The sequence below is a fragment of the Botryllus schlosseri genome, chromosome 3 (assembly GCF_051294905.1).
Source record: "Botryllus schlosseri isolate E-star chromosome 3, Bs_hap1, whole genome shotgun sequence".
Taxonomy (NCBI): domain Eukaryota; kingdom Metazoa; phylum Chordata; class Ascidiacea; order Stolidobranchia; family Styelidae; genus Botryllus; species Botryllus schlosseri.
Genome location: NC_137238.1, coordinates 19,284,579 through 19,311,508, shown reverse-complemented (window position 1 = coordinate 19,311,508; position 26,930 = coordinate 19,284,579). Strand labels below are relative to the sequence as shown.

At 40.5% G+C, this 26,930-nt stretch overlaps 3 protein-coding genes and 1 non-coding gene across 4 annotated transcripts in view; 3 read left to right on the top strand and 1 right to left on the bottom strand.

Moving 5' to 3' along the window:
- The window catches only part of LOC145435953 (uncharacterized), a 73,394-nt gene that overhangs the window by 27,754 nt on the left and 18,710 nt on the right, over positions 1-26,930 (top strand). The window lies entirely within an intron of this gene.
- On the bottom strand, positions 3,080-9,377 carry LOC145435940 (lysozyme g-like). The gene is made up of 5 exons (XM_080313217.1): positions 9,267-9,377; positions 4,803-4,926; positions 4,302-4,415; positions 4,153-4,241; positions 3,080-4,051 (listed from the first exon to the last, which is right to left on the bottom strand). The coding sequence occupies exons 2-5, from the start codon at positions 4,879-4,881 to the stop codon at positions 3,965-3,967; spliced, it is 369 nt and encodes a 122-aa protein (XP_080169343.1). The 5' UTR covers positions 4,882-4,926; positions 9,267-9,377; the 3' UTR covers positions 3,080-3,964.
- LOC145435950 (potassium voltage-gated channel subfamily B member 1-like) lies at positions 11,765-26,482 on the top strand. Its single transcript, XM_080313228.1, has 9 exons — positions 11,765-12,734; positions 16,000-16,118; positions 16,175-16,422; positions 16,800-16,991; positions 19,918-20,106; positions 22,515-22,649; positions 24,361-24,490; positions 25,870-26,012; positions 26,092-26,482. Exons 1-9 carry the CDS (start codon positions 12,613-12,615, stop codon positions 26,173-26,175), a joined length of 1,362 nt encoding a protein of 453 aa, XP_080169354.1. The 5' UTR covers positions 11,765-12,612; the 3' UTR covers positions 26,176-26,482.
- On the top strand, positions 15,456-15,527 carry Trnac-gca (transfer RNA cysteine (anticodon GCA)). The gene has a single exon. It is a non-coding gene; the product is annotated as a tRNA-Cys (tRNA).

Below are 26,930 nucleotides of genomic sequence, written 5' to 3'. Positions count from 1 at the left end.
AGGGTTACCAATGTTACCATATACGTCCACTTTTTAGAGGATTTGTCCTCTCTCTTGACTTTTTTTGAAGTGTCCACGGAGGACGCCCAGATGTCTTCTCTTTAGAGATTTTGTCCTCTTTTTTGGAAAATTTTGGTCAAATTTACGGCCAAATTCGACTGAGATGCCGTAAATCAGCACTGAAATAACGCTCCGGCGGGTATTTCGGCGCTGACCCGGAAAGTTGACCTTTTTTTAGTCCATTACCCACCCAGATACCCACTGAGCTATATAAACACTACCTGATAATGTAAAGGAACAAGTGTATTTTGAGAACTGAGCGAGAAATTTGACCCTTTTTGAGGTCAAACAACTACGAAGTGAGAAAAATTTGCCATTTTTCAGGATTTTTCTCCGGTTTTGCAAGTCTGAAAATTCTGAAAAAGTGCCCTCTTTTCAGATTTCCAAAATATGGCAACCCTACTAAATGTCCTCCACAGCTTTTACTGCTACTATAGTGGATAAATTCGAGTGAAAATGGGCATAAATGACGCTAAACAGCAAAGACGGACGTTCGAGCGGGAAATTTGTGGTTCGATCGAAAGTTTCGACCTTTTTTTTAGTCAACACCACTAAATTAAGGTGAAAAGAGTATGAATCGGGAGTCGAACGAAAGTGATGACCTCTTTTTTTAATTTTACAGCAAAAATAGTGAAATCGGCTGTTTTCAGTCTTGATCAACTAACTCTTCTGATTTCGTAAAAGTGTCCTCCTTTTCCGATTTCAAAATATGGTAATCCTAGTTTACATGGTGATGTCATCTGGCAATCCAGTCGTCAAAATGCGTTTGCATATTTGTGTTGCGCAGCTCGGGGATCTTGGTCTTTCTCGTTCTGGATCCAATCGGGGTCCCAAATTATACTTCCTTTTATTCCAAGGTGGGTCAGTCAGTCAGTCAGTATGTTTTATTCATCTCACCAACATACACAACATGTAAATTGGTATGGATTGGGAGACGACGGGGATCGGAAGGTCTTAAGATTCATTCGCCACCCAGCGGAGTTATAAACGAGTAATTATGACAAGATGTATGTAGGTATATCTATGTCAAGACTAACAAATATGACAGTTAACCAATGCACATAAAAATTACAAAAGATAAAAGACATGGATAATCAGCAGTAACTATCTGATTAAAATGCTACTACAAGCAATGTCCCCTCTAATTTTAGACGAGTCTGCGCACATGCACTCACCAACTCACTGCGCAGACTCTAGGACAAGGGTTCTCAGCCCTTTCTTGGCCGTGGCCTATTTTCCGGTTGGAAAATGTGCTGTGGCCACCTCTTATCTTGGAGGAATAATCCTGTTCAATGCGTGGTAATCAACGTCCCCGATATGCCTATTTCTCCTAAATATGCGTATTTTTCTCTTAATTTATTCTCGGCCCGTGGAATCGCGCGAAGCGCGACGAAAATCTTCATGTCTAAGAAATATCCGCTAACAAACGAACAACGAAATAATCTTGGACACCATCGAGCTCCCGCAATTGGGGTTTGTGTGCAGCAGTTACGGCCCTGGTAGATCATAGGCTAAAATTCTGTGTATATTATGATCGTCCGCTGCTCCATTCGCGTCGCGAAACACAATGAGCAGATCCACGCATCCGCTGTATCATTGGGATTTTAGTTTCACTATTGGGGGGAATAATATAATCTGGGTCAGCTTCAAATAATTCATTGATGAATGGGGTAGCCTACTACAGAGAAGCGGAGAAAGATTTATTTAATATGCATGATGTACCATGCAACTCGTACGTCTTGTAACAAACTAACTGAAGTTACGATGTCAAAATAACAATCCAATGATACAATCAATTCACGAGATTCTTTCATTACGGACAATGATTTCCAGGGCGGACATTTTAAACCGACTCCAAAGATCAATGCATCAAATCCTCATAATACATAATGATTCGTTGCAGTGGTGCAGCATATACCTCCACCAGAAGTTGCTAATAATTTGCAATTATGACTATATTTATCTTACAATAATACGATGACTTGCCTAAGTACAGTAAATCTATACTTCAATTATACTTCATTCCGAGTTTATTGCACGCCCCTTTCAACGGCACACGACATATGACCCTGTCGGAATATTAGATAATTAGATATTTAATATATTTTTAGCGATTAACATAGGGTTACCATACGTTTTAAGTGTTCTTGGAGGACGCCCTTTTGTCCTCTTTTTTGAAAATGTAGGTCACATTTAGAGCAAAATGCGAGTGATATGCCGTAAATTAGCACAGAAGTGACGCTCCGGCGCGGGTATTTCGGAGTGAAAAACGGAGATTTAAGCTCAGAGCGAAAAGTTGACCTTTTTTTAGTCAACCACCTAGCAATGTGGAGAGGAAAACGGTATTTTGAGCTCTGAGCGGAAAGTTGACCTTTTTTTAGTCAACCGATCACAAAGTGGGAAAAATTCACCGATTTTTGAGAATTCTTCTCCGGTTTTGCAAGTTGCAAATTTCTGAAAAAGTGTCCTCTTTTTAGATTTCCAAAATATGGTAAGCCTACCCTTTGAGAACCCCTGCTCTAGGACAACAGTGCGTAACGACTAAAGAAAATGTCAGCACTGCGCATTTGCGCACTTGCGCAGCTTAGAGGGAAACGCTGCATACGAATGTTACCGACTCCTGCACTACGCTGTTTAGCAGTTCTGCAATATGCGTGAGCGATACCACGCCGTTCACATGTCAATATATATTTCTGGATCCATAATAAATGGTGATTCAATCTGTAGTTCAAATGGCTTGCAAAGTGCAATCACTTTGACTGATGCCTCGTATTTCTAAAATTCAACTTGACTTGACTCGTGATTCATCTTTACTTAACTTTGCTCGAGTCACCTTCGAGAAACGAGTGACGTGACTTTTTGATTCGAGTCAAAATGCGTAATGACTCGAGATGACTTTTGACTCGAAGATAGCGACTTGTTCCCACTACTGACTGCTGGTTTTTATTTACACTGTGTGGAAGAAAATTCGCCTCGTGGCTTGTGTTCGGCAGATTCAATAATACTTTATAACGAATACAAATTATAACCTGAGTTATATTTTTGCACGATTGATGGACTACCGCTACACAATGAATTGTTGAAAATGCGTTCTCTGAATAACTGAAAATAGTACACGTATATTCAGTCGGATGTATTACAATAGCCTAGCCTACATAGGTAATTGATACCAACGATTTCCATAATCACCATATAGGCCTATCACAGTACCAGATAACAGCCTGCGGACACAAACAAATCCATATCATATCGTATCATCTTTACACATGAAAGCTTGTGACAGAATGGGTAAATTTATACATGTATTATATATACAACACATAAATGTTGTGGGCAAACTGGGCAGTGAGCATGCAATACGCGTCTGTGAGTGAGCAATGTTATAATACACAAAACTAAAATCCGTTTCTCTTGAACCATTGAGACCTCGCGACGACATCATTCGAGTAATCTCCTCCGGTGGTGGCTTGGTCCACACGGGCGTACGTTTTCACATTCATTTCACCCATATTGTAAGCGCTTAACCCTCCTTTCAGAGCCATGTTCTTGCTCCAGTCGGGATGCATCCTCTGGACGGTACCGATCTAGAATTCCTGCAAGATATATAAATTTTCCAACGCATGAATAGTTAATATATAGTTGTTGTTGTTGTTCTTATTGCTTATAATTATCTTCAGGGCGTCAGAAACGAAGCACTTCTACTTTTCTGATGATTAAAGTATGCTTCGACCACTTGCGCAAGTCGTTCTGTTTCTAGACTGCTTCGCCGCGATCTACTCCATCAAAATCAAATTATACGCGGCAAGCCCCCTCGATGGTAGCTTAAGATTCGCTCTTCTTTAGTCGGAATGGCTGAACGCTGAAGTCACTCACTGAGTACGAGGTCATAAATCATCACACGTCATCACAAAATAATATGATTACCAGTCGCCTGACGAATGTGCTCAGTAGAAGCGGGGCCGCCTTGCAAAGTATGATATCTCTTGTCGACCTGAAATACGGAATAAGTAAGAGTAAATATTGAATGAGATGATATGTATTTTGGTTCGATGAAAATAAAGACTCTCTCTCCTCGTGTTAGAGTGAGAGTACCTGCATGAGACCATACCCGCAGCCATCAAAACCAAAGCCGCCGCTCGACAGGATATTGATGTTTGCACGGGTTTCACGGCTCATGATACCTGCGAAAAAGACGCCAAAGCTAAAGAATGCGAGAGACTGTTACCGGTTCCATAACTTACCACAGATAACGCAGGAATCCACACCCGTTTCTCCCGCAACTTGGGATATGATGCCGATATACTTGCTCACGTTGGCCTTGTCGGTTTGGGCCATTTTCTCCGAAGCTGCCACGCCTGGATTCACGCGGAAAAAATATCTTAGTTGATTGCACGACAAACCTGTCGCGTCAGGGGTACTACGTGATTGGTAGCCTACACCCGATATGGAGAGATCTTGGTAAGCCTATTGCAGTACTACCCATGTAGATTAGCTATATCCGTCGCAAATAACGTGACATCGTAATCACCGGCTTGCTGTGTCTTTACAGCTCACTTGGTCTACGTAGTAGTAAACTTAATGTGAAAGTATTTGCACAGACTCCGAACACACAACTGAACTGAGTGTTGAATAGCAATCGGCAGATTCATTCCAAGCCAAGTTACACTACAAACGGAACTATTTGCTACTGTCTAGAAAAAACGCAGGGTATTCAAAGAAGAATAAAGTATTACGAAACGAACCGCTGTAGGGGATCCGATCTTGACTCGCGGTGGTCTGAGACGCTCCGCTCGTATCAACCTGGGTAATGTCTCCGTACATTGCTGTCCCTTTCGATTCTTACGATTATACTGGTTAACTGTTGGTCTGAGAGAAGATAAATGATGGCTATAGTGCATGTTGTCGATATAAATCACGTGTATTTGCTGAGTTGATGTTTTTGAAGTAAATAATGCATAGTGTGCGAAAATATTAGAAACCGTACACGACACAAGTTTTCAGTTAGAGAACCGGCTCGAAACTGAAGGAAATATCCGTTGACTCTACTTATATAGCCGTTATATTGTGTAATCGTTGCAATCCTGAAATCGGTTGTATGTCGCCATTGCTCTTTACTGCAAGTCTGGAATTATGTTTCGTAATGTGCGCGCCATGGAAAATAGGGAACGAATGAGGGGAATTATCGGCCGCGCTACCTCGTGTATTACCAGTTTTATGCAGTGGTGCCACTCTTAGTGTTTTTACACTAGATTCAGTGTATTTCGACTTGACCTTATAGCGTGCTCTGTCGTGGGCGCGCGTTCTTCTGCGTCCGTGGCTCGGTAAGACAAAGTAGACACGTCAGCATTACCTTTTTATTAAAACAACTAAATCACGACGATGCTCGGCCGACGGAGACTAAAAGACGACTGGCTCGGACGGTGACTAAAAGCGATTATACACGTAGGTTCGTAACATCAAGAAATACCCAACACAATCAGTGATCAGCGAGGCTAATTGCGTTAATCATGGAGCGTACGCTACAACCTGATATTCTAGTGGTCTTTTTTTATCAAAATACAGTAAATCTAATGTTTTTTCATGACAAAATACATTTAAATTTAGATGTTATTTTGATTGGCTTTACATAACATGTACTTCGAGGAATAATAATTATAAACATGTACTTCGAGGAATAATAATTATAAACTGTACACAGTTGCTTATTTAGCACAAGAACAAACCCCACGCGAAAATTGCCTTGCTGTCGCTCATTTCTATGGCAGAGTGAAGATCCCAGCCGAAGACCGGTTTTCAAGTACCAGGGAACCGATAACAGAAGCGAATATGGTAACTTTCCCAAATTGCCTGGGCACATTCATGAATGATTGCATATTCTGTGTAGCCCTGGTATATACACTCAGTTATATATCCCTGGTGTTGCCATGGATGTATAGGTCTTAGGGTACAATACTCGAATTGAAAAATGGTGTGACGTCAAAGCGCTAAAGTCTGATTTTGCAAGGACATTCTTGCTAATTTGGCACGCGCCATAAATTCATGACGTTTTGTTCTTCTATTGTTGTCACATATTTGTGATTGCGATGCTGCATTCCTTATTGAGATGGTAATCGAGGCAAATTTTAAAAAGTCCATATTATATATGGATATAACATAGCCTATAGCCCAGTGGTCGGGAACCTATGGCTCGCGAGCCATATATGGCTCTTTTGGGTATAAGATATGGCTCTTTGCCAAAATTCATTTTTGTACTGAATTGATCAATATTGCAGCGACTTGTTGGTAAATATTCATCACGGCTAGAATAAATATTCTCGTGGCAGTATAACCATGTCTTTATGAGAGGTAAAGACAATGCCGTCTTCAGGTTTGGGGGCTCGGCTCGGACCCCTTCTTTTCAAAATCATCAAATTTAAGTTACTGCCACGCTGGCGGCCAATATCACTCGCGAATTCTATGTACTCGACTCAAAATTTGAATTGTGCGATACGTTGAATAATCAAAGAGCATATTAAGCAGACATGGCGACACCCATTTCAAAACGCAGTTTTCAAATACACATTGTCTTCCTGATCTACGGCGCAAAATGAACTGTTGTGGATGTGAAATTCACAATTACAAACTCGAATTACAAACAACGCCATAGCATCCACGTTCTTGATTGGTAAGTATAGCTCTGTGTAGTACCGGCGATAAAATACCGAGCTTGATTTTCGAACAATAAATACCAGTTTTTACAGAGAAAATATGGCGCACACGAAGAATTCCAATATACAATTGAATAGTATATTCATATCGAAATAAACCCGAATATTTTCGGCTCGACACTCGTCAGGTTTCGAGTTTATTTCAATATGAATATACTATTCAATTGTATATTGAAGTTCTGTACCTCCAAGAAGCTCTATGAAGAATTCCATGTAGTGAGTTCGAATTAGTGCTAGACGTCATGAATTTTCAATTGTGACGTAACCGTTGGTTGACATGTATGGCTCTTTAAGAGTTGAGATGGAAAAAATAGGGCCAATATGGCTCTTCGGACAAAAAAGGTTCCCGACCACTGCATAGCCTCTACACCAGGGGTTCTCAACCCGCGGCCCGCAGACGTCCATTTTGCGGCCCGCGGCCTCTTTCATTACGAACGCAATTACTACTGGCCCAGCATTGTTGCAAATTAAATTATCTACTTAGCTCTCTTATCGCACCGTCGCTGTTTCGTTTGAATAACCATTCTTTGACGTGATCTGGTCTCTTGATATTTTCGCGAGTTTAGATGTTATTGTTCTGAATCAGTATTGGTATAGATCGTTAATTTTTCACTAGTCTGCGTGCACTCACCAACTCACCGCGCGCTTCCCTGGACAACAGTGCGTAACGACTGAAAGAAAGGTCATCACTTCGGCTTTTTTTGTGCGCGGCACAGATTTTCTGTGCGTGGCGACTTTGTCAGCAGTGTGCGGCCGCGCACGCGCGCAGCTTGAATTTGATGAATTTGCTTTCTCACATATAAATGGAAAACCTATATTTGTCATTTTTGTCGAATAACAGTTGTCTTAACGAAGCGTAGAAGCTTAAAACGATACCACTAAAGTTTATGCTAGGTTACATATCACCTGATCTTAGAAAAAACGTTACTACCTAGGCGTCAAGCCCAGTAATCCATAGTTCTATAGGAATTATTAAAATTGCCGACGACGTCACACAGACGCTTTGGAATATCGCTAAATCCAAGAAATCTGCTAGAGATAGTGTGATTTCACGAATACTTTAACATACTGTGCGAATATTCGCTGTTTCCGGGCCTTAGCAGCAATGTTTCCTCCAAGCTGGGCACGTGCGCAAATGCGCAGCGCTGACACGATATGTGAGCACAGAAAATCTCAATTGCGCACAACAAATCAGCAATGATGACCTTTTTTATAGTCTTTAATCACAGTTGTCAATGTCCAAGGGTCTGCGCAGTAAGTTAGTGAGTGTGCGCAGACTCGTCAGAAATTAGAGGGAACACTGCTTAGCAGCAAGGACAACATTACCTGACAAATTTTGAAGCTAAAGTTGTCCGATTCAACCGTGACCAGAAGAGTAGCCAGTCGACATTTTATCGCATGTTCTGAAACACGTTGCCGCGGATACTACTTTAGCCTAGCATTGGACGAATACATCGACTTCACAAACATTGCATAGCTAATTTTCTGGGTGCATTTTAGCAGAGTGGACATATTTGCAGAAGAAATGCTGGCATGGCAAACGTGGGGAGGTCGCCAGCGAAAAACATCAACTTGACAAAGTTGACTTCTGTAACTATCGGTAGAGGGCACCAGCCATGGAAGGAAAGGACGTGGGTTAATTGGTTTGCTCTGAAATTACCCCGAAACTCCAGACTTCTTCTCATTTCACCGAGAGCTCAAAGGGATAATGGCCTCCGTTGTAACAAAAAAGTGCCTGTGTTGTGATGCACAAGGCCTAAACGGCGATAAGCGTCACAGTAATACCGTGTGTAATAATAATATTAAGGTACATATACCGACTTGAAAATGAATGCAATGCACGCTCCATGAAGCGATTTACTTGCGGCGCCGGAAGATACATATTCTCACGAAAAACAGCGATTGAAAACTTACGAACGCCGTCCAGTGTCCATTAATGATTTGAAATGCATAAAAATGGACTAGACGCCCGTATACGACTAATGAATAGGCTCCAGTAGCCTAAATTTGATGGAAGCTGACAAATGCATGGTACTAATCTTTTGCGGCCCACAGCGTCTTTTGTGGGTAAAATGCGGCCGTTGTACATGCGAAGTTGAGAACCCCTGCTCTACACTATACACTATACAGTATACAGGATTGGTAATTCTGCATACACTGTTTATTTCTGGCAGACGTGAACACTAACGAAATACCTCTAAATTATCTCAGTACTCAAGTAGGTTTCGCTTACTTATACAGCTTACTCTAGTGGTTATGTTTTCGACTACTTTAACATACTTTTCACACTTTGGATTTCGTGAAGTAGAAAGAAGTTTTGGGATTTTCTTGCATCACGTTTATGATTGAAATGCCGGCAGCTGATTATATTTTTGAAAATTGCACCTCGCGTCATTGGAACCCCTGGCCTACAGTTTCGAAAATCGCCACTTCAGATTAACTTCTAAAAATGTGCGGCTCATCGACCAACTGTACTGTTTGAAACCATAGTATACTTACTTGAGTACTTTTCAGATCTCCATTATCTAATTTTACTTGAAATATAGCTTCGGCATGTCTTGTAAATCGCTATATATATACCTGTAATTAAGTAGAAATGCACGGTGTTACACCCAATCGTACCTTAGTAGCACGCTTAGACCATCACCTTTAAGATGAAGGGGTCGGATGCATAGAAATCTATAGAACCGGGATTTCTCCTTTCAAGAAAACTATACTGGTGAGCCGGTAGTGCCGGATGTTAAATAGGCTATACACACGCTCGGTGCGGCCTAATAACTTCTGTGCTCCACGTGACGCGGATTATTAGATAGCACTATAGGCCTACTTGACAACTTCGATTGATAGATCCGGATATAAATAGAAATAGTTCCAAAATAAATGATGACCTTTACATGCATGCCAAAGAGGCGATATACTGCCTAAATCTCCGTTCATTTTATGCGTAGATTCAATAAGCGAAAAATAACTTGTGGATTGCAGATAGGTTGCCTACAGCTATACAAAACAGGTATTGAGTAAAGAGCTGGCGTGGTACAGAATGCAATATCCATTAGACCAGGGGCGAGTAACATACGGCCCGCGACGGGATTTTGAGCGGCCCGCAGACAGTTTCCCGTCTTACAGGATAATGTGGCCCGCGGTCACAGTGTGCCACAATCCCTAACTAATTGCTTACTACGTCAAATTAGAGTGACTATAGTATAACTATAGGTTATTCTTTAGTTCTTTGGTTTCGTTGTGTTCCAATCTGAGGAAGATGGCCATGAAACTACTTGTTCTGTTCGGGTCCATAGATACATTTGGAAGCAAACAATTTCGACCATGAACTTTAACAAGACAAAGCTGTGTTCCAATCTAACTGATGTTCACTTCACGTGCAATCTTTAATAACGGTTTCTACGTCCGACATGCAGCCAGAGTTTAAAAAACTTGTTTACCACTTTCATCGACCGCAGATGTGTCATTGACTTCAACAGCTATTGAAGTTCATAAGTTAATAACTTCATTGAATAATACTTTGATCTCTATGCTATAAACGTTATTTCACATCAATTCTTAACTGGGCGTATGTCGCCATAACCTCTTTGTTGCAACAGATTTAACTACACTGACGTGTTATGTGGAAAGGCTGGAATTTTGTGATGTGATGTGTGCTTTGCGTTTTGACAAAGGTTTCCGCGAAGTCATTTTCTCTTTAAAAATGCAAGCCCATTCCACAGGAACTGATGAGGGGAACAACCGATCGTATTCCCTCCTGCAACATTTGACATCGGGCATCTAGGCTCCTCCTCGCCGCCCAATCTGCGTAAGCGGTGTCTTTAAAAAGGCCTAGAAGTAGACCGTGCTACAAGACGGCAGTTACGGAATCAATATAAAGAATATCAACCTGGTTTAAATGACCACAGTATTCGTAAAACACCATGTATACCACATATATTTTACCTTTAATGACCGATACCGATATTTCTTTCAAAGTGTGATATCGACTCGATAGTGTGTGCAAACCAATAAATCGGTAGGACTCTATATTCAACGGTACATCGCGAAAAGTGATGATTGCTTGGTTGTTCATCAGATACGGTCATATAGTAATTAGAGCTCAAAATTAGCTTAATTATCATGCAACCGTCATCCGTCATATACAAATATCAACTGTAGGCTTGTGAGAAATAGCCACAAAATGACTTTTCGTGGACATAACGTCATACTATGTGTGGAAATTGGGAATAGACCTTTATTATTTTGAAGCGATTTTGCAGCTGTATTCATTGTCTTGAAAATCCGCGTCTTCGATTTGATATGAACGAGTGCCAAAAATATTTCCACAAAAATAGGCTCTTACGAATGTAATATTACAGCGAACAACACATTCATATTCGCATTTTACTTTAATCTCATTACAACGAACAACACATTCATATTCGCATTTTACTTTAATCTCTGTTTCAAACGATCGTGGATTTTCCACAGGGCGGCGACCGATGGTATTCGACACGGCGTACTGTTTGCGAGAAACGATATCGCTTCTTCTTGACGGCGATATGTACCAAAATTTATGAGTAGAAGATATCCGTTATTAGAAATGATGAAACCTGTTCAAGGTGAAAATTGCACTGTCCGGATTCAGTGTGATATTTCACCGTGAGACACGTGAGCTGTTTCCATTCTCAAACTTGCACGAGAGCTACCGGTCCGCAGCTCGAATACCCGATTTTGATCGAGAAACATAAATCAATCATCTCAGAAACTGCACGAGGATATGGTGTTTTGGTTCCAGGATATATTCCAATTAAAAATTCCTTACCGAATAATCAGTCCATTCTGTAAAGTTTATAAGCATGACACTGATTGAGGAGCTGATTATATTATAGTTTCGAACAATTTTGAGTTTAACCTAAAGTATAATATTTTATTATAGTTTCGAACAATTTTGAGTTTAACCTAAAGTATAATATTGTATTATAGTTTCGAACAATTTTGAGTTTAACCTAAAGTATAATATCTCCAATCAATAATCAATCATTCTGGATACACAATAAAATCAAATAGAAATACTCTCACCGGAGTCTGGTTGACTTTTTCGTCGTTACCCTTCCCCACTCATATTTGATAAAACGTGTTTTCAGTGCCGTGACCAAGTTTCTGACTCACAGCAGAAACCGACTTGGCAGAACTACGGGACGCGGAGACTGGAGATTTTAGAATGAGATTGTTCTTATCAAAACTCAAACCCTATATGACGAAGATGATGATAATAATAATGCACCAGCTTCATCCGTCTCATTATTAGCTGTTATAAATGCAGAGCAACTTTCGTTTTATGTAGTGAGGGGGTCGGGGGTCGCTGACATTTTATTCGTTGTTCAGGGGGCGGTAGCTCAAAAAAATTTGGGAAACACTGATTTTAGCCGGATCTTGAGCGTATATGTTGGCAGGATCTTTTTATGTTTTGCTCAAGTCGGACTTGTACTTTTTTTCTGTTACGGGTTTCATGTTGAAGAAACAGGATCGTAGTAGGACTGATCCGCACTTCCATTATCGCCCCTTTGTCTGCGCTCCTGAATTTCACTGAATTCGTCGCCAAGATAAATGTGTTGCGTCGTCACACTGAGAATTAAACACGCCTTGTTCATTAAAGTCCTTGCTTGTTAGACTGTTGACCGATCGATAAGTGAAATACACCGAGCAAAACAGTCGCTTGTTTAGTCGAATTGACATCGGCAAAAGTCTTCGCTGGCCGCCCCCCTGGGATTCCACACCAACTTATACTTTTATTTGCTAACGATCCCGGACATTTCCTTCTGCGTTCCGGCGAGGTGTGATAATCCGCGTGCAATCTGACATGGTGACAGACGATAGGAGTGATATATTGCTTCTTAATGTCGGAGGAAGGGTTTTTAAAGTCAACACAAGCGTGCTACGAAAGCACAAATACAGTCGACTGGCTCGATTATTTGAATGCAGGTATGATTCTAGTACAGATGCCTTACTTTTTGGCACGTCAAATATGTTTACTTATGAGTTACTCTATTTTCATTTGTTCCTATACGAAACCAATGGCTCACCCCTGCCCCAGAGCTGGAGGTCGGGTCAGACTTTTCGGCTTTGAGCTCAAGCATATCTAGTGGTTTTGGGTCCAATATGCATGGCCCGATTGCACCTTTACTCTTTACATGGAATTTTTGTTGTTTCGACCCTTCGTTCGCGTTTGTTAGGAACGGAAATGGTTGGAAACGAAACATTTTACCAGTGTGCATTACTTACTGAGTGGTTGTGTTTTAGATCACTTCCCCTTCTACTTAAACTGTTTTACGTAAAACTAAATACTTTGTAAACTGTGTATTCTGTAAAGTAGAACGCAGTTTTGCGGTATGTTTGCATCCCTTTCACGAGTGAGATTGTCTTAACAACTATAGACGCGATATTACGGTATAAGTGAATATATTTTCGAAAATGACACCTATTTGTAGTGTCAATAGTCACATAGCGGCAGTCCCGAAAATGCACCCTGCGACATCCAAAGAAACCAGATCGGTTTATTACTTAAAGTATGCGGCCTCTAGCAAAATCTATACTCTTGAATGCTGGCCTACCTATTTAATTACATTTCATATACTTTCATTTTCAACTTCCAGCAGTTTTGACATGTCTTGTAGTTGAACATAAGTTTTACGACATCAATTCTACTTCTACTTCTTGAGTACCGACGCTAATTACTTTGACCACCTCTGACTGGGACCACTTGACTAATCAATGTTGGAGCATACCAAGATCTTCATTGTGTGCATTACAATGTTACAAAAATACCGACATTGACAAAGTGATGTAGCACATATCCAATTACACGCCTCCTTTGAATTCTGAACTTGGTGAAGACCTACCCAATGTTAACAAAAATGTATCATTGTCTAGCTAGAAAACAGAAATGTGATGTTAATGTATTTGTGGAGATATTCTCTGTCACGAAGTAGGCATAGCATATAGCTGTGACGCGAGCTTCAACTGTCGAAATCATACACCTTTCAAAGAAGGAAGACTGAAATATTCTCGATTCATCTCTATTCATGATAGAATATCCTGCATTTATTTACGAAAAGTACAATACGCATTGTTCAAGTTTAGAGATTTGAGAATGAGTAGATGATACAGGCGAGGCACTGATTCGTATAAGAAATTCTAATTATCCTAAGTTAGGGGTTCTCAACCTGTTTGTCTGTACAAATTGTGACTAAACATGTGTTTCACAACCATTCTGGAGAGACGATTATTGAAGATTAAACTTAATTCGTATTCTAGAAAGCTTGCCAAACTCAAACAGCAGTGGCGCTCAACGCAGTATAGGCTGACTTCAACTTCATTTGAGCAAATTTTTGATATTATTTGAAGATTTAGAGAAATTCCTACGTGCAAGTCATTCATTACTTTATAGCTTTGGCAGTAGCCTAAATCTCTGTGCGCTAGGTAGCTGTTGATAGCTGGCGAACTGCACTGCCTAAGACAGGCTTAGATGCAATATAGGTTGCCCGGTTTCGCCCTCAATTTGGCTATAAATCAACACAATTTGTGTGGCCGTAGAAGGGAATTTGTGCGGCCGTCGACTCCTAATTCAATTAGTATGTGTTGGCAGCCGTAGACATGCAAATTGCAATTACGAATTCACTCCCGAATTTTCGAGAGATTTTATATAATCTTGAAAGTTTCTTCGCGCTCCGCGCAATTCAACAAGACTTCATTTTTCGATTTTAATGCAGTGGCGCCCTTCTTACTTGGAGCAGGAATGAGAACCCTCAAGAAATAACAATTCAATCGTGGCTCTGAAAAATTTTTTCGCTCTGCGCGACAATATGCACTGCCAGCAACTATTCATAACATTGCCACTCGCGATTTCGGTGCGTACAATAGGCCGTTGTGAAAAGTAGAATAGTCCGGAGTTCACCGGGAATGGATATGGACACTTGGACAGTTTACCATAGGTATTTTGCGTCCAGATCGTTCATTGCGGCTATGCCCTGGATGCGGCCTTAGGCTACATAAGTAATCAAAATGCGGCCATGATCGGCAAGAAGGTTGCCCACCTCTGTATTAGATGATGTGCTCTTTTTGACATGACGATAAATGTAAGGGGGGGTCAGGGGCGCGCGATTTTTTTACCATCGCCAAGGGGGGCGCGTGTCAAAAAAGGTTGAGAACCGCTGTCCTAAGTCAAGATATAAACGAAATTACTACGAATCTTAGCGATGTAATATTGATAGCCCACGATAGGCATATTAATGTACCCTCCATTGTCATATCCTCCATAGTTAAACCTCTAGTTTACCGGACCACGACCTGACATATCAATCTCGCCTTCCGATACATGCCACCTTTTTTGTCACCTGTTTTTTTATATTTTCTTCTTTTACTTTTCATTCAGTGTGCATGCCTCTTTTTTCCAAGACCATGCCAGGTGGGTGTCTGCTTTCGAAGACTACTCCCAGTCGTTTCAACACTTTCCCATCTTTCATCGTATCGAATTCTTGTGGTGTATTGAAACGATAATTGCTTGCAATAAATTGAATTGAATTGAATTTTAGTGTTCACAGGGAGTGCCTATAGTTCGTTCTAATTGGTACGGCATGTGAAAATTGCGCAGCTAAATTATGTAAAGCATGTATTGTATTTCTATTCGTAATCGTTAATCGCTGCGGGAGCATAGCTCAGCGGTAGAGCATTCGACTGCAGATCGAGAGGTCCCTGGTTCAAGTCCGGGTGCTTCCTGTACCTTTGGTTTCGCGTTCGTTTTGATCTTCTTCCTGTCTGTGGTCTTCCACTGGTCCCAACGAAACGAAAGCTAAATAGCGTGTGTCCAAATATATATATTAATAACTTTATTCACACTGTTGACTGTAATCTATTGTCCATTTAGTTCAATAGGAAACAACTGAACAGCGTTCGATCGTCAGTATATGTTTCAGTTGATTTCCATATCATACACAGCACATTTAGAATGCGGTTAAAATCGTACCTTGTAGCGAATTGGTTGGTACCATTACGTTCCTGGTGTAAGTGTTCTGACTATCGCCGTTCTCTGAGCTACAGGCGAGACATAAATCGTCGAGCAAGAAATTAATATGCACCAGCATCGGCGGATCTGCACCAGCAATAAGTAGTGACTTGTCAGAAAGATGTGAAATGATTCCATTGCAGGTAGGGATTCATTAATGATGAATGACTGCATGCTATTTCGCAGATATTCTGCCCGCAGTCTGGAAATGCTATGTGACGACGTAGACTCGTCTGAAACGCCAGTGTATTACTTCGACAGAGACCCGGACGTCTTCTTTTGGATCCTGCAATGCTACGAAAAGCGTACGTTCAAGGAGAACTATCCGGAGGGAATTATACTGACTATGATACTGTCACAGAGGTGGTGTATGTACCGAAGTCGATGTGCCCGATTCGATTCGTCGAAGAAAGAAGTTACTGGGGACTTGAAGACGCAGCGCTAGACTGCCATTTTTTCGAAAGGTTGAGTAAAGCCAAGACGTTTATAGAAGAGTACGAAGAGAAGGCTCGGATCCGAAGCAAAGCGCTGTCATTCAAGCACGATCATAACACAATGTCTTTCAGAAATATGAAGGGATTCGATGATATCCGACATAACGCCGAAAAAGTAGGCACTATATACAGTATTTATGATTTATAATTAGCCTTGTTTTTAATGCTGTACCCCGTAACAGAATACTGTACAGTATTTTCCACGTACTGCACAGTATTCTGTTATGTCGTACAGCTTTGAAAGAAGGTCTTTCAAATCCTCATATATTTCGATCATGTCAAAACCCACGTCCATGCCCGCTTTTGTGACAGGACGCTAATCCGTGGTAAATAGATACTATAGTTGTGATTGAGTATAAGTTTTCAGCGCAACTCCTATCTCTGCCTTCTACTATTATACTTTTAACAACCTCGTCTCTGCAGTCTACACTCTGCAGCACTATTATAGCCAATGATGTGATAATCCGCCTTAACATCTGTTATGTGCTCTAGATAAGGTGGACAATGTGGCTGGTATTCAACGAGCCCTCGTCTTCCGTCTTCGGTAAGCTGTGGGCGGTTGTCTCCGTTGCGGTGATTTTGATTTCGTTGGCGACCTTCGTCGTGGGGACTCTGCAAGATTTTCAAACGCGCGACGAAAACGGACTTGAAATCGAAAATGACAACATTGCTTTGGTAGAGAAGGTATTTAATATATTGAAGCCTATTCAGATCGAATATATCCATACATCTAATATACAATGTACACCTGTCCTGCATAGGCTACTTAGCCTACATGAATTCGTGGGTGGATAATTGGATATACACTATTGACACTCGTATATTTGTTGGTTCGATACTGATTGACAGGAATTTCGAATTATTTCACAAATTACCTACCATATTGTTGTTGCGGTTGTTTGAGGTATTCATGGTGTTTGTCGACTCCATTGCATGGTCAATTGGTCATTAACACCAAGTCGATAATATATATTTTTTGATTCCGTGGCTGCCTACTTCTAGTACGGCCCACTTCTAGTCTTTTAAGACACTGCTTACGCGGATGATATGGCGAGGAGGAGCCTAGATAAACCTCCAACACTTATATGGGAATTCAGAAGTCGACCTTCACCGGTGTCGAATCCACAACCCATTTTTCAGCTGTGGATTATACCACTACGCTATCTCGCCACAAACTACCATACCACGCTAAATGCACGCTATATTGTACTACTATACTATAGTATACGGCCGTCGGGCGCGCATGTGTAGCCTATTCCGTTTTACACCCAACATATTGTAGCGGAGTGGGGGAAGTGTGTCGGGTATAGACTGCCGTTGCACCATCTAAGTAGCCAGTGACCGTATAATCAAGATTTGTTTACAATCCCATGCTCGCTTCGCTTTGTGTGCTCGGTTTGGTTACGGGGGGAAATGGAGCAGAATGGTAATCCCGATCTCCAGATGCGAGAGAAGATGGTTCTATTCTTGCCAGTAGCACGTTCCCACACGTGTCAAAGATTCATCTGAGCTCATACTCCCTTGTGTCCCTGTTCTTCCGACGCATATACAAAAATGCCACAGAAAGACTGGGCGAAGGACGTGAAAGTAATGAAGAGAGAGACGGAATCCTCAAATAATGACAGCCGAAGGATCAAGATCGAACACAATTACATTGCGCCATACAATCGTGCATCGGGCATATATAGGCCTAGGTATATGTTAGATCAGCGGTTCTCAACCGGGAGTCTGTGGACCCCTAGGGGTCCACGAAGCAATTTCAGGGGGTCCTCGAAGCCTCTAAATTTACAAAATAGTTGATAATGAAGCGAGAGCTCCGTTTATTGCGAGCGAAAAGAGTAACTGACCGTAAGCGCATCAACATGCATGCATTAGAAAGGGACGCGGTAGCATTCACAAATTGCTAATCAAATAATTAACACGATCGACGGGCGCGCCTTGTAGAGCCGCTACAATAACCTGTTTTTAATATTTTTTAAATTAGGAAAATCACGAGGCAGTTTCACTTCATTACTAGTAGAACCCACATAAACAGAATGGCCATCTGGGATGGAATATCCTACTGTGCAGACTCATTTTAGCTGCTAAATTGCCGATAACCTACTGATACAAATATTTTTGCTAGAGGTGTTTTGCTTTTGATTGTGTAATAATAAAATTTGGATCAGTCAATCACGGTGACTTCGAAATGTTAATAAAAATCCATTTTCTGCTGTGATATACATAACCATTTTTATAATAACTTCCAGATGAGCTGCTAGATAGAGATGACCAGGTCTGACGTTATATGGTCAATAAAATATTGGTTTGTGAATTTAGGTGTTATATTTGTTGCGATCATACCCAAATATGTCGTCGGAAGCGCTACGCGTTATTATTACATTAGCCACCATCTATCTTTGCGGAAACGGATTTTCAACACTCGTTTATGGCAAATCGAAGGCGCAGATTTTCAAGACACGACCAGGTACTTCAAAACAGCTTCAGAATTCGCTTTGAATTAATAAAAGTCTTCCCAATTTCTACATATATAAAAGGCTATGATGTTATTCTCAAGAATAGTCATTGGTCACTTTGTTGCTGTTTACTATCCTACAATTGTTATTTGCCCAGGACAGAAAACGGTTGCACGATAAAAGAGCTAAATTTTAAATGAAACTTAAGGGCAGTTGCAGAATTCACTTTGAAATAGTAAAAATGAACCTAATTTCTACATAAATAGTATGGTTTATTTTTAATAAAAGTCATTTTTTACTTTTTATCACTTTTCACTAGCCTGCAGTTATCATTTACACAATACAGATGACGATTGCACGATAGTTAGCTAATTTTGATGTAAATCTTCGGGGTGTCCGTAACGGTCCAAAAGGGGTCGGCGAAAACGAAAATGTCGAGAACCACTGCATTAGATCGTGGGTTCTTGAAGTTTTTTGTTCGCATCCCCTTTCTAGTTTTACGGGCGGTCGCTGGTAACACCAAAATTTCAGAAGCCGAAGACTAAAATCAAAGAATAATGTCATGATCATATTAAGCCCAATTCTATTTCGGCTATTCCATGCCTAAAATAATCTAACCAAGAGACTAGACAAGGCTGTCACGGTCCCACTTACGGCTTCATTGTCGAAGGATAATAATCTGGTTTTGCAATTTCTTGAAAATGTAGTACAACATTGCCTTTTTATGGTACCCTAAGAAGTCCGTGGACACCTGTTTAAGAACACCTGTGTTAGATTGAGAGGACGGAGGCCTATATGACCGCATCGAAATTCTCTTATCTGTCCATGACATCCCATTGTGTCTTGTAAATCGCCTAGTACATTGCGTGTCTTGAGCTGATGAAAATGTAAAGCCTACGATGATTATTCTGCCACATTTCTACATTTCTATACTTCTATATGGCCCATGGCCCCACTTTGATTTTATGGAGTCTTTCATTGCTATGATAAGCTGAGGTGGTTGTCTGATTAATAGACTTCATCAAATGCATTCAATTCCCTACAGACGTAGTGTGAGCGCGGTAATCTTGTGATGAATCTAGTCATTAAAATTAATACACGACCTAGCGCAGATGTCTCACAGGTAATGCGGTTGCCGACGACATTATTTCCAGGTGTGCATCATTTGGTTCACGATGGAGTACTTCTTGCGATTATTTGCGGCGGAGGGAAAGGTCGTCTTTATCCGGCAAATCATGAACATCATCGACCTCGTGACAATTTTTCCGTACTACGTGCAGATTTACATCGCCAATCGCTCTGGGGGAGACCACAGTCTGGATTCGGTATCACATTTGATTCAGGTATACATAATGTCGGGCGTGAAAGGGAGCTAGATTACGGTAGCGAAGAGGCGTTGCATATACGCAGTGGTATTAGTAGGGTTACCATACGTCCTCCTTTATGAGGATTTGTCCTCCATTTTCAGGTTTTTTGAAAATATTCTCCGAGGACGCCTAAATGTCCTCCTTTTTGGCATTTCGTCCTCCTTTACAGCTTTTAAGGCTAGGATAATGGACAGATTCGAGCGAAAATGGACACTGACGCTAAATATATCAAAGACGGACGTCCGAGCGGGTAATTCGGGGTCGATCAAAAGTGAGGACCTTTATAGTCAGCACCACCTAATCTAAGTAAAAAGTGTGTAAATCGGGAGTCTAACGAAAGTGATGACACAAATTTTACAGCAATAATAGTGAATCAGCTGTTTTCAGTTTCGATCAACTAACTTTTCTGATTTGGTAAAAGTGTCCTCCTTTCCTGATTCACAAATATGGTAACCATATGTAATAGTAATAGAAGTAAGCTCCACTGATACCAGGGTTGTAATGACTCGAGTCATGACTCGACTCGAGTCAGACTCGAGTCACGATTTTCTGATGACTCGACTTGACTCGAGTCATTTTCTCAAAATTCGGAAATGACTCGACTCGACTCGAGTCAATCTGTGTATTGACTCGACTTGGACTCGAGTCATTGCGCATGACTCGAACCAAGTCATATGACTCGAGACGCAGACGGCCAAGACCGATATTTTATCGTAATTTCGAAGAATAGTAAAGTAACCACCCTATTGGGATTTCGTTTATTGGTACTAGCACGTGAGAATGCGATCAGAACCTGATAAAAGTGAGTAAAATCACTATATTATAAATGCGAACCATTCAAAATCACCAAACAGAGTTATAAAAAGTGAGTTTAACAAGAGTTTAGCTGGGAACTGAGCAGTCAACGTATTGACTTGGACTCGACTCGAGTCATAATACCATGACTCGGACTCGACCCTCTGATCGATGACTTGGACTCGGACTTGACTCGGGGGTGAGTAGAAAATGACTCGACTTGACTCGAGTCAAAATTACAAAAGTGAAATTGACTTGTGACTCGGAGCCTTGTGACTTGGTTACAACCCTGACTGATACTCATGTAGAAGTAGAAATTTTGCCTATTTACCAGAGATGAGCGGATTTGGAATTTCTATGTCCTAATCCAATCCAAATCCGAACCTTCAAATCCAAATCCAAATCCTAATCCATAACTTTTTCATATTCAAGTCCATGTCCAATCCTAATCCGATTCCAACTGGAAATTCAGAAAAAATACTAATTTATGCAATGGAGGGATTCGAAAATTTTCTTTCACAACCAACGATTCACTTGATTCAAGATAACTTAGTAACCTTAAGTACAATAATAACTGATCTGAATAAAGTTTGTCGCCATTCGCCACACGACATTTCAATCTCCCAGAAAATAGGTTAATCCAATCCAAATCCTAATCCGTTCTGGAAAAAATGTCTAATCCAAATCCAATCCAAATCCGAAAAAATTTCACAAATCCTGTTTTTTCAAAACCTAATCCTAATCCATGCTCATCTCTGCTATTTACCCGCGGTAGCTTTCAATAGCTTCCATCAAACCACTAGGTGTCGCCAGACTTTATGTGGTAACCGCCGTTGTTACGTACGCGGTTGCCGTTATCAGAAACCTCTAGGTTACTTTCTCGATTGTGTAAGGGTATTTTATATGGAAATAATGGCTACAACATATTATACGTGGACCGTGAGCTCGCTATAATATGAACTAAGACTTCGAAAACTTCTGGTGCTGAGCTGGTAGCCGACATTTAGTTGACAATTTCACATTCTCACCTAGTTATCAAATCGGCCTTATTTACTTCCGTAGAAGCTTTCCGAAGTTTTAGTTCATTTTATAGCGAGTTCACGGTCCCCGTAGTATATGTTGTAGCCATTTTTTCCATATAAAATACCCTTACACAATCGAGAAAGTAACCTACAGGTTTCGGAATACGGCAACCGCATACGTAACAAAGGAGTTACCACCTAAAGTCTGGCGACATCTAGTGGTTTGATGGACCCTATTGATACCGGTTTTATCAAATTTGATGCTCGGCAAGCCTGTCAAAAATCACCGTCAAATTTCATTTGACCAAATGGAAAGTTTGACGTAGATCAACTTCACAGAGCCGTGAGATTTATTTGCTTGTGTCCACACTCCACACCACATGGTACACTATGATGAAATAGTGCAAGTACGCAAAAGCCACTTTTGTTGGCCTGCTACAAAAAGCAGAAGTACTTCGTTACATACCGCCTCTGCTCTTCATCCACGCATTACTATATGCTCTTCATTCACGCATTACTTTTCTCTACGCTATCTGATCTATTATTCTCATTTCCAATGATTTTCAGGTCTTCCGGGTGATGAGAGTTATGCGCGTGCTTCGCCTCGGTAGGCATTCCTCCGGATTACAGGTTCTTGGAAAGACCATGCTCAAAAGCTCCACCGAGCTGGCTCTTCTAGGACTCTACTTATGTATAGGAATCGTAAGCTGATCTTTCTTGTATTCAGTGGTATTTGTGTACGTGAGTGGGATGTCCGAAATTAGACTTACACAAACTGCCGTGTTAGTTAGTTGGCAGGGAACTGAACACTGTTTGTACGAGTAGTTCTAGTTGCGGATTTTTAAAAGCCAGTATTTCTAGTTCTAGTTGTTGTAGTTGCAGATTTGGAGAAGTGAGTAGTTCTAGTTCCAGGTGCACATTAACAAAAAATACTTACCGGTCAACTAGAGAACACGCCTCGTCGTTTGACTTTAATCGCGACATCGATGTTCCATTGCGTGATGTCCTTGTCATTGCTGGAATCAAGTCGCTATACATACGAATCACAAGTCATATCGAGTCATTGCACGTTTTTGCTCGAGTCGAGTCAAGTCAAGTCATTTTTGCAAAGTTACCCGAGTCAACCGAAATCTACTGAAAAAACCGAGTAAACTGAAAATGCTGAGTTGACAGCGATGTAGCCAGTCAGTGGGTTTTGGGGGGTCCAAACCCCTCCCATTTCCAACTTGTGCTGATTTTCATGCAAAAACCGATCCAAATCCAATAACGTAAAAATTATTGAGTTGGAATTGAATCAAGCTATAATTTTATTATAGTTATATTTATTTAAAGAGCTTCTTGGAGGCACAGAACTTCAATATACAGTTGAATAGTATATTCATATTGAAATGAACCCGAGTATATTCGGCTGACACTTGCGGATATATCTAAAGGTCTGTAGTTGTAGTTCTAGTTCTAAATGCAAGAAACATTTCACAAATTAGATTAGAATCAGATTACCGACATTTTACTTTAATTGTGTAATTCCACTGGAATTATCTAGTTGTCCAAGTCTGTACCATAGTTGGTAAAGGAAGTCAGGGCGATGTCGTAAATTTGCACCTAAATACAAGTAGAAGTGGCGATTTCCAAGATGTGTCAAAACTACATCAAGTGCAAAGGAATATGTCTGAAAATTACCCAAGTAAGTAGTTTCGCAAAGTCGATTTGGTCGAGGGTTCGTATAACTCTGGCAGTTAGTAGGTAGTGATAACTTTCGAAATTGCTAAGATGCAACTTCGCGTCTAACGCAACATGACTGCTGACTCTACAAATAGGTGCTGGTGTGTAAGACCATCTAATATTGTCGTTGATTAAAGATACAACAGTCGTTTTCAGAGAGCTTTATTTCCCGCCCTCGCGGCATTCAGTTTTAAAGCTTCAGTTCGGACTTCAGAACTAGAAAGAGCATGTTTTGTCACGTCTCCACCAAGTGTCCATTCCGCGTACTCGATACAACACACTTGGTGGCCAGCGCAAAAACAATATTACCACGACAACGTTAACCAATTAACACAAATACACCCCTAACAGGTGGGCTGTCCCACTAGTATATTCTTCCCATATTGATTCAGAAGTTGCTATGATCGTTATCCACGCGTTCTTACGACGATTTCAATCATAAAGTGCTGTAAATTTATCCCAAAACCACTTTCCAATTTTTGAGTATAAAAAGTTAGTCATTCTGCTTAAAAATCTGTCCCAGTAGACGTGGCAGTATTTTAAAAGCATACCCACTTGAGTAAGTAGTGAACTTCGGTAAAACATGCTGCAGTATTTCGACAAACAGAAACACTTCACAACTGTGGCCACTCTGTGGCCACCCCTGTGAATGACTCAGTTGATTCAATATCGATAACAGTTTTTGTTACAGATCGTACTAGCGACGGCGGTGCAAGGTTTGGAGCCGGCGAACTTTAAAAATATTGGCGAGGCTTTGTGGTGGGCAACGATTACAGTAACAACAGTTGGATATGGTGACGTTTATCCAGAAACCATACCAGGTATATGAGTTATTTCGTTGGTGTCGGCAAGAATTCTGTAGAATATGCATATTGCATATGCAATGCATATCCAATTTTTCCATATCCATACATTTTGACTGTATAGAGTAGAAACTGCATAGTCACAATTGAGCTCGTCAAATTCTCTCGACTATATTGTCGTGTGTGCTCTGTACGAATGTATGTAGGCTACACTACAGTACAGTAGGCCCTAGCCTACACAACTATGTGTATATTTATTAGGGCTAGTGGATATTAGATTGCATTCCTGAACCCGCTTTTTGAAGTTTGAAACATGGAATGATTGTTTCTACTTCCCGTTATTTTAATCCTCATATATGGTAAGGCGCCTTAATTTTGTCTCATTCCGACGGATATTGAGGTCATCATAGTCCTGCGTATATTCTGCATACACATTATGGTTGTTCAAAAATAACTTTTCTTTCGGATTCCGGAATTCACTGATTAAACTGCTGGGTTGCCTAACATAACGCTGCTAACCAAATTTGGCTCGACACCAACTAGTAGATGTGAACGCACACTAGTTTGAAAAATTCGAATTTATTTTTAAAAAAATCAAATTTTACTCTCAACCCCTCGAAATTGTTAATTTGTCTAAAAGAAATAATTTTTACTCACTTTCAACCGGTAGAAGCGAAGTTATTGCAGTTGAAAATTTTGGATTCGCAAAAATAGCCTATGGGCGGTGGATAATATCAAAATTATTAATAAAAAACTCAAATAATTTTGCTTCCACGGGTCGGAATAGCATCAAATTTGTTTAATTTTGTTTTTGTAAACAACTCACGAATTTCATGGGGTTGACAGTAAAATTTGAAGAAAGACAAGAATAATTCGAAATGTCAAACTCCTCTGCGTTCACATACATCAATTGGAATCGAGCCAAATTTTGTGTGTGGCGTTTTTATGCAACCTAATAATTTAATCAGTCAATCCCCGGAATCCGGAAAAAAACTTATTTTCAACAACCCCAATCCAAATGAGCAAGCACAACTTTTTACCTTAGACAACGAATTTGGAAATGGGCAAGGCGCATTTTAGTTAGGTGCAAAATTTCATTTCATGCCACTAGCACCATGCAGAGAGTGATCCGACGTCGGAATGGAAATAATTTAAACCAAAGATACTGAAAGGACTTTACGAATTGCAATTTCTGTAAAAGGTTCACCGTGTATAACCTACCTATGCTCATTAGAGCTTGAAATATTTAGACAGGTCATGGTTATCGCTAGTTCTACTAGCATTCGAGCAGAAATTCACGGCAATTTATTTACATTCATGGTAATTCTGTTCAAGTGTGGCATAAAAAATGTTACGCTTGTGCATCAGAACTTTTTTCATCCGTTTCTAACATTTAGGTAAACTGGTGGGCACCTTGGCTGTCTTCACTGGAGTTCTCGTTATCGGTGTACCAACTCATCCAGTAATATCAAACTTCAGCCATTACTACGAGCGTGCGGCCGACATCGAAAATGCGTATGAACGCAGTTTGAAGCGCAAGGTGATGATCGATCGGTGACGCTATTTATCTATTGCACAAATGACTGGCTTCTATAACCATCTATTCTGCTTTTGATCAGAAACTTTTACAAAGCATCGCCGCCGATATCGAGGAGAATAATAAGAAGAATATCACCTGTAATTCAACAGAGTCTTTAATATGACAGCTTGCAGTTTTCTACCCCAGCAGAAATCACGCAACAATGAATCTGCGGTCGTATGAAATATGAATAAAGCCCAGTCAAAAATATATAATTTTCCACCAGTAAATGTATTTATATTACGATTGTGTTATCTATTTATATCACAGGTCTTGCAATATATTTATAGTGGTTGATGAGCAAATATATTTCTTTTCTCTATTCGTTAATCGCTGTGGACCCGCTATCCAGCAGGCAAAATGTAATCACTTCAATGAGTGCGGCCTTTTAATAGTAATTTCGCGTACAGCCCTATATTTCAGCTTCTGAAGATTGGATGTATTTATATAATATATATGGATCTTCATATTCTAATCCAATGTAAACTATGAATTGAAGGATAGCCTACATTTATGCCCACGCCCCACATAGACTAAAATGACGCATAGTGATGATGGTGGACTGAAAAACAGAACAATGGAATAAATCACGAACCTTTGTCAATATAGCAAACAGGTACTCATTATAATTACCAGCACACGTTGGATTTTCGACCAGCAAGTGTTTAGCCTACCGATGGAAGACTTTTTACCTGGTTTTATTCGAAGACACATGGTTGCTGCGACAACGAAATATACAATTTGATAGACGGTGGAATGTGTTCTTTGATACGGTCCTGCAATCGAACTAGGTCGAAGAATGGTAGAAATTGCGATACCAGTTTTTGTTGGTTACGGCTTCGCTTGCATTAAAAAACAGCAGTGTTTTAAACACTTTAT

Coding starts and splice junctions, on each gene's coding strand:
- LOC145435940 (XM_080313217.1), bottom strand. CDS start 4,881: ATGTACGGAGACATTACCCAGGTTGATACGAGCGGAGCGTCTCAGACC. Junction 4,242..4,301: donor GGATTCCTGCGTTATCTGTG/GTAAGTTATGGA, acceptor TCTTTTTCGCAG/GTATCATGAGCCGTGAAACC. Junction 4,052..4,152: donor GCGGGTATGGTCTCATGCAG/GTACTCTCACTC, acceptor TCCGTATTTCAG/GTCGACAAGAGATATCATAC.
- LOC145435950 (XM_080313228.1), top strand. CDS start 12,613: ATGGTGACAGACGATAGGAGTGATATATTGCTTCTTAATGTCGGAGGA. Junction 16,992..19,917: donor ACATTGCTTTGGTAGAGAAG/GTATTTAATATA, acceptor CATTATTTCCAG/GTGTGCATCATTTGGTTCAC. Junction 26,013..26,091: donor AACGCAGTTTGAAGCGCAAG/GTGATGATCGAT, acceptor GCTTTTGATCAG/AAACTTTTACAAAGCATCGC.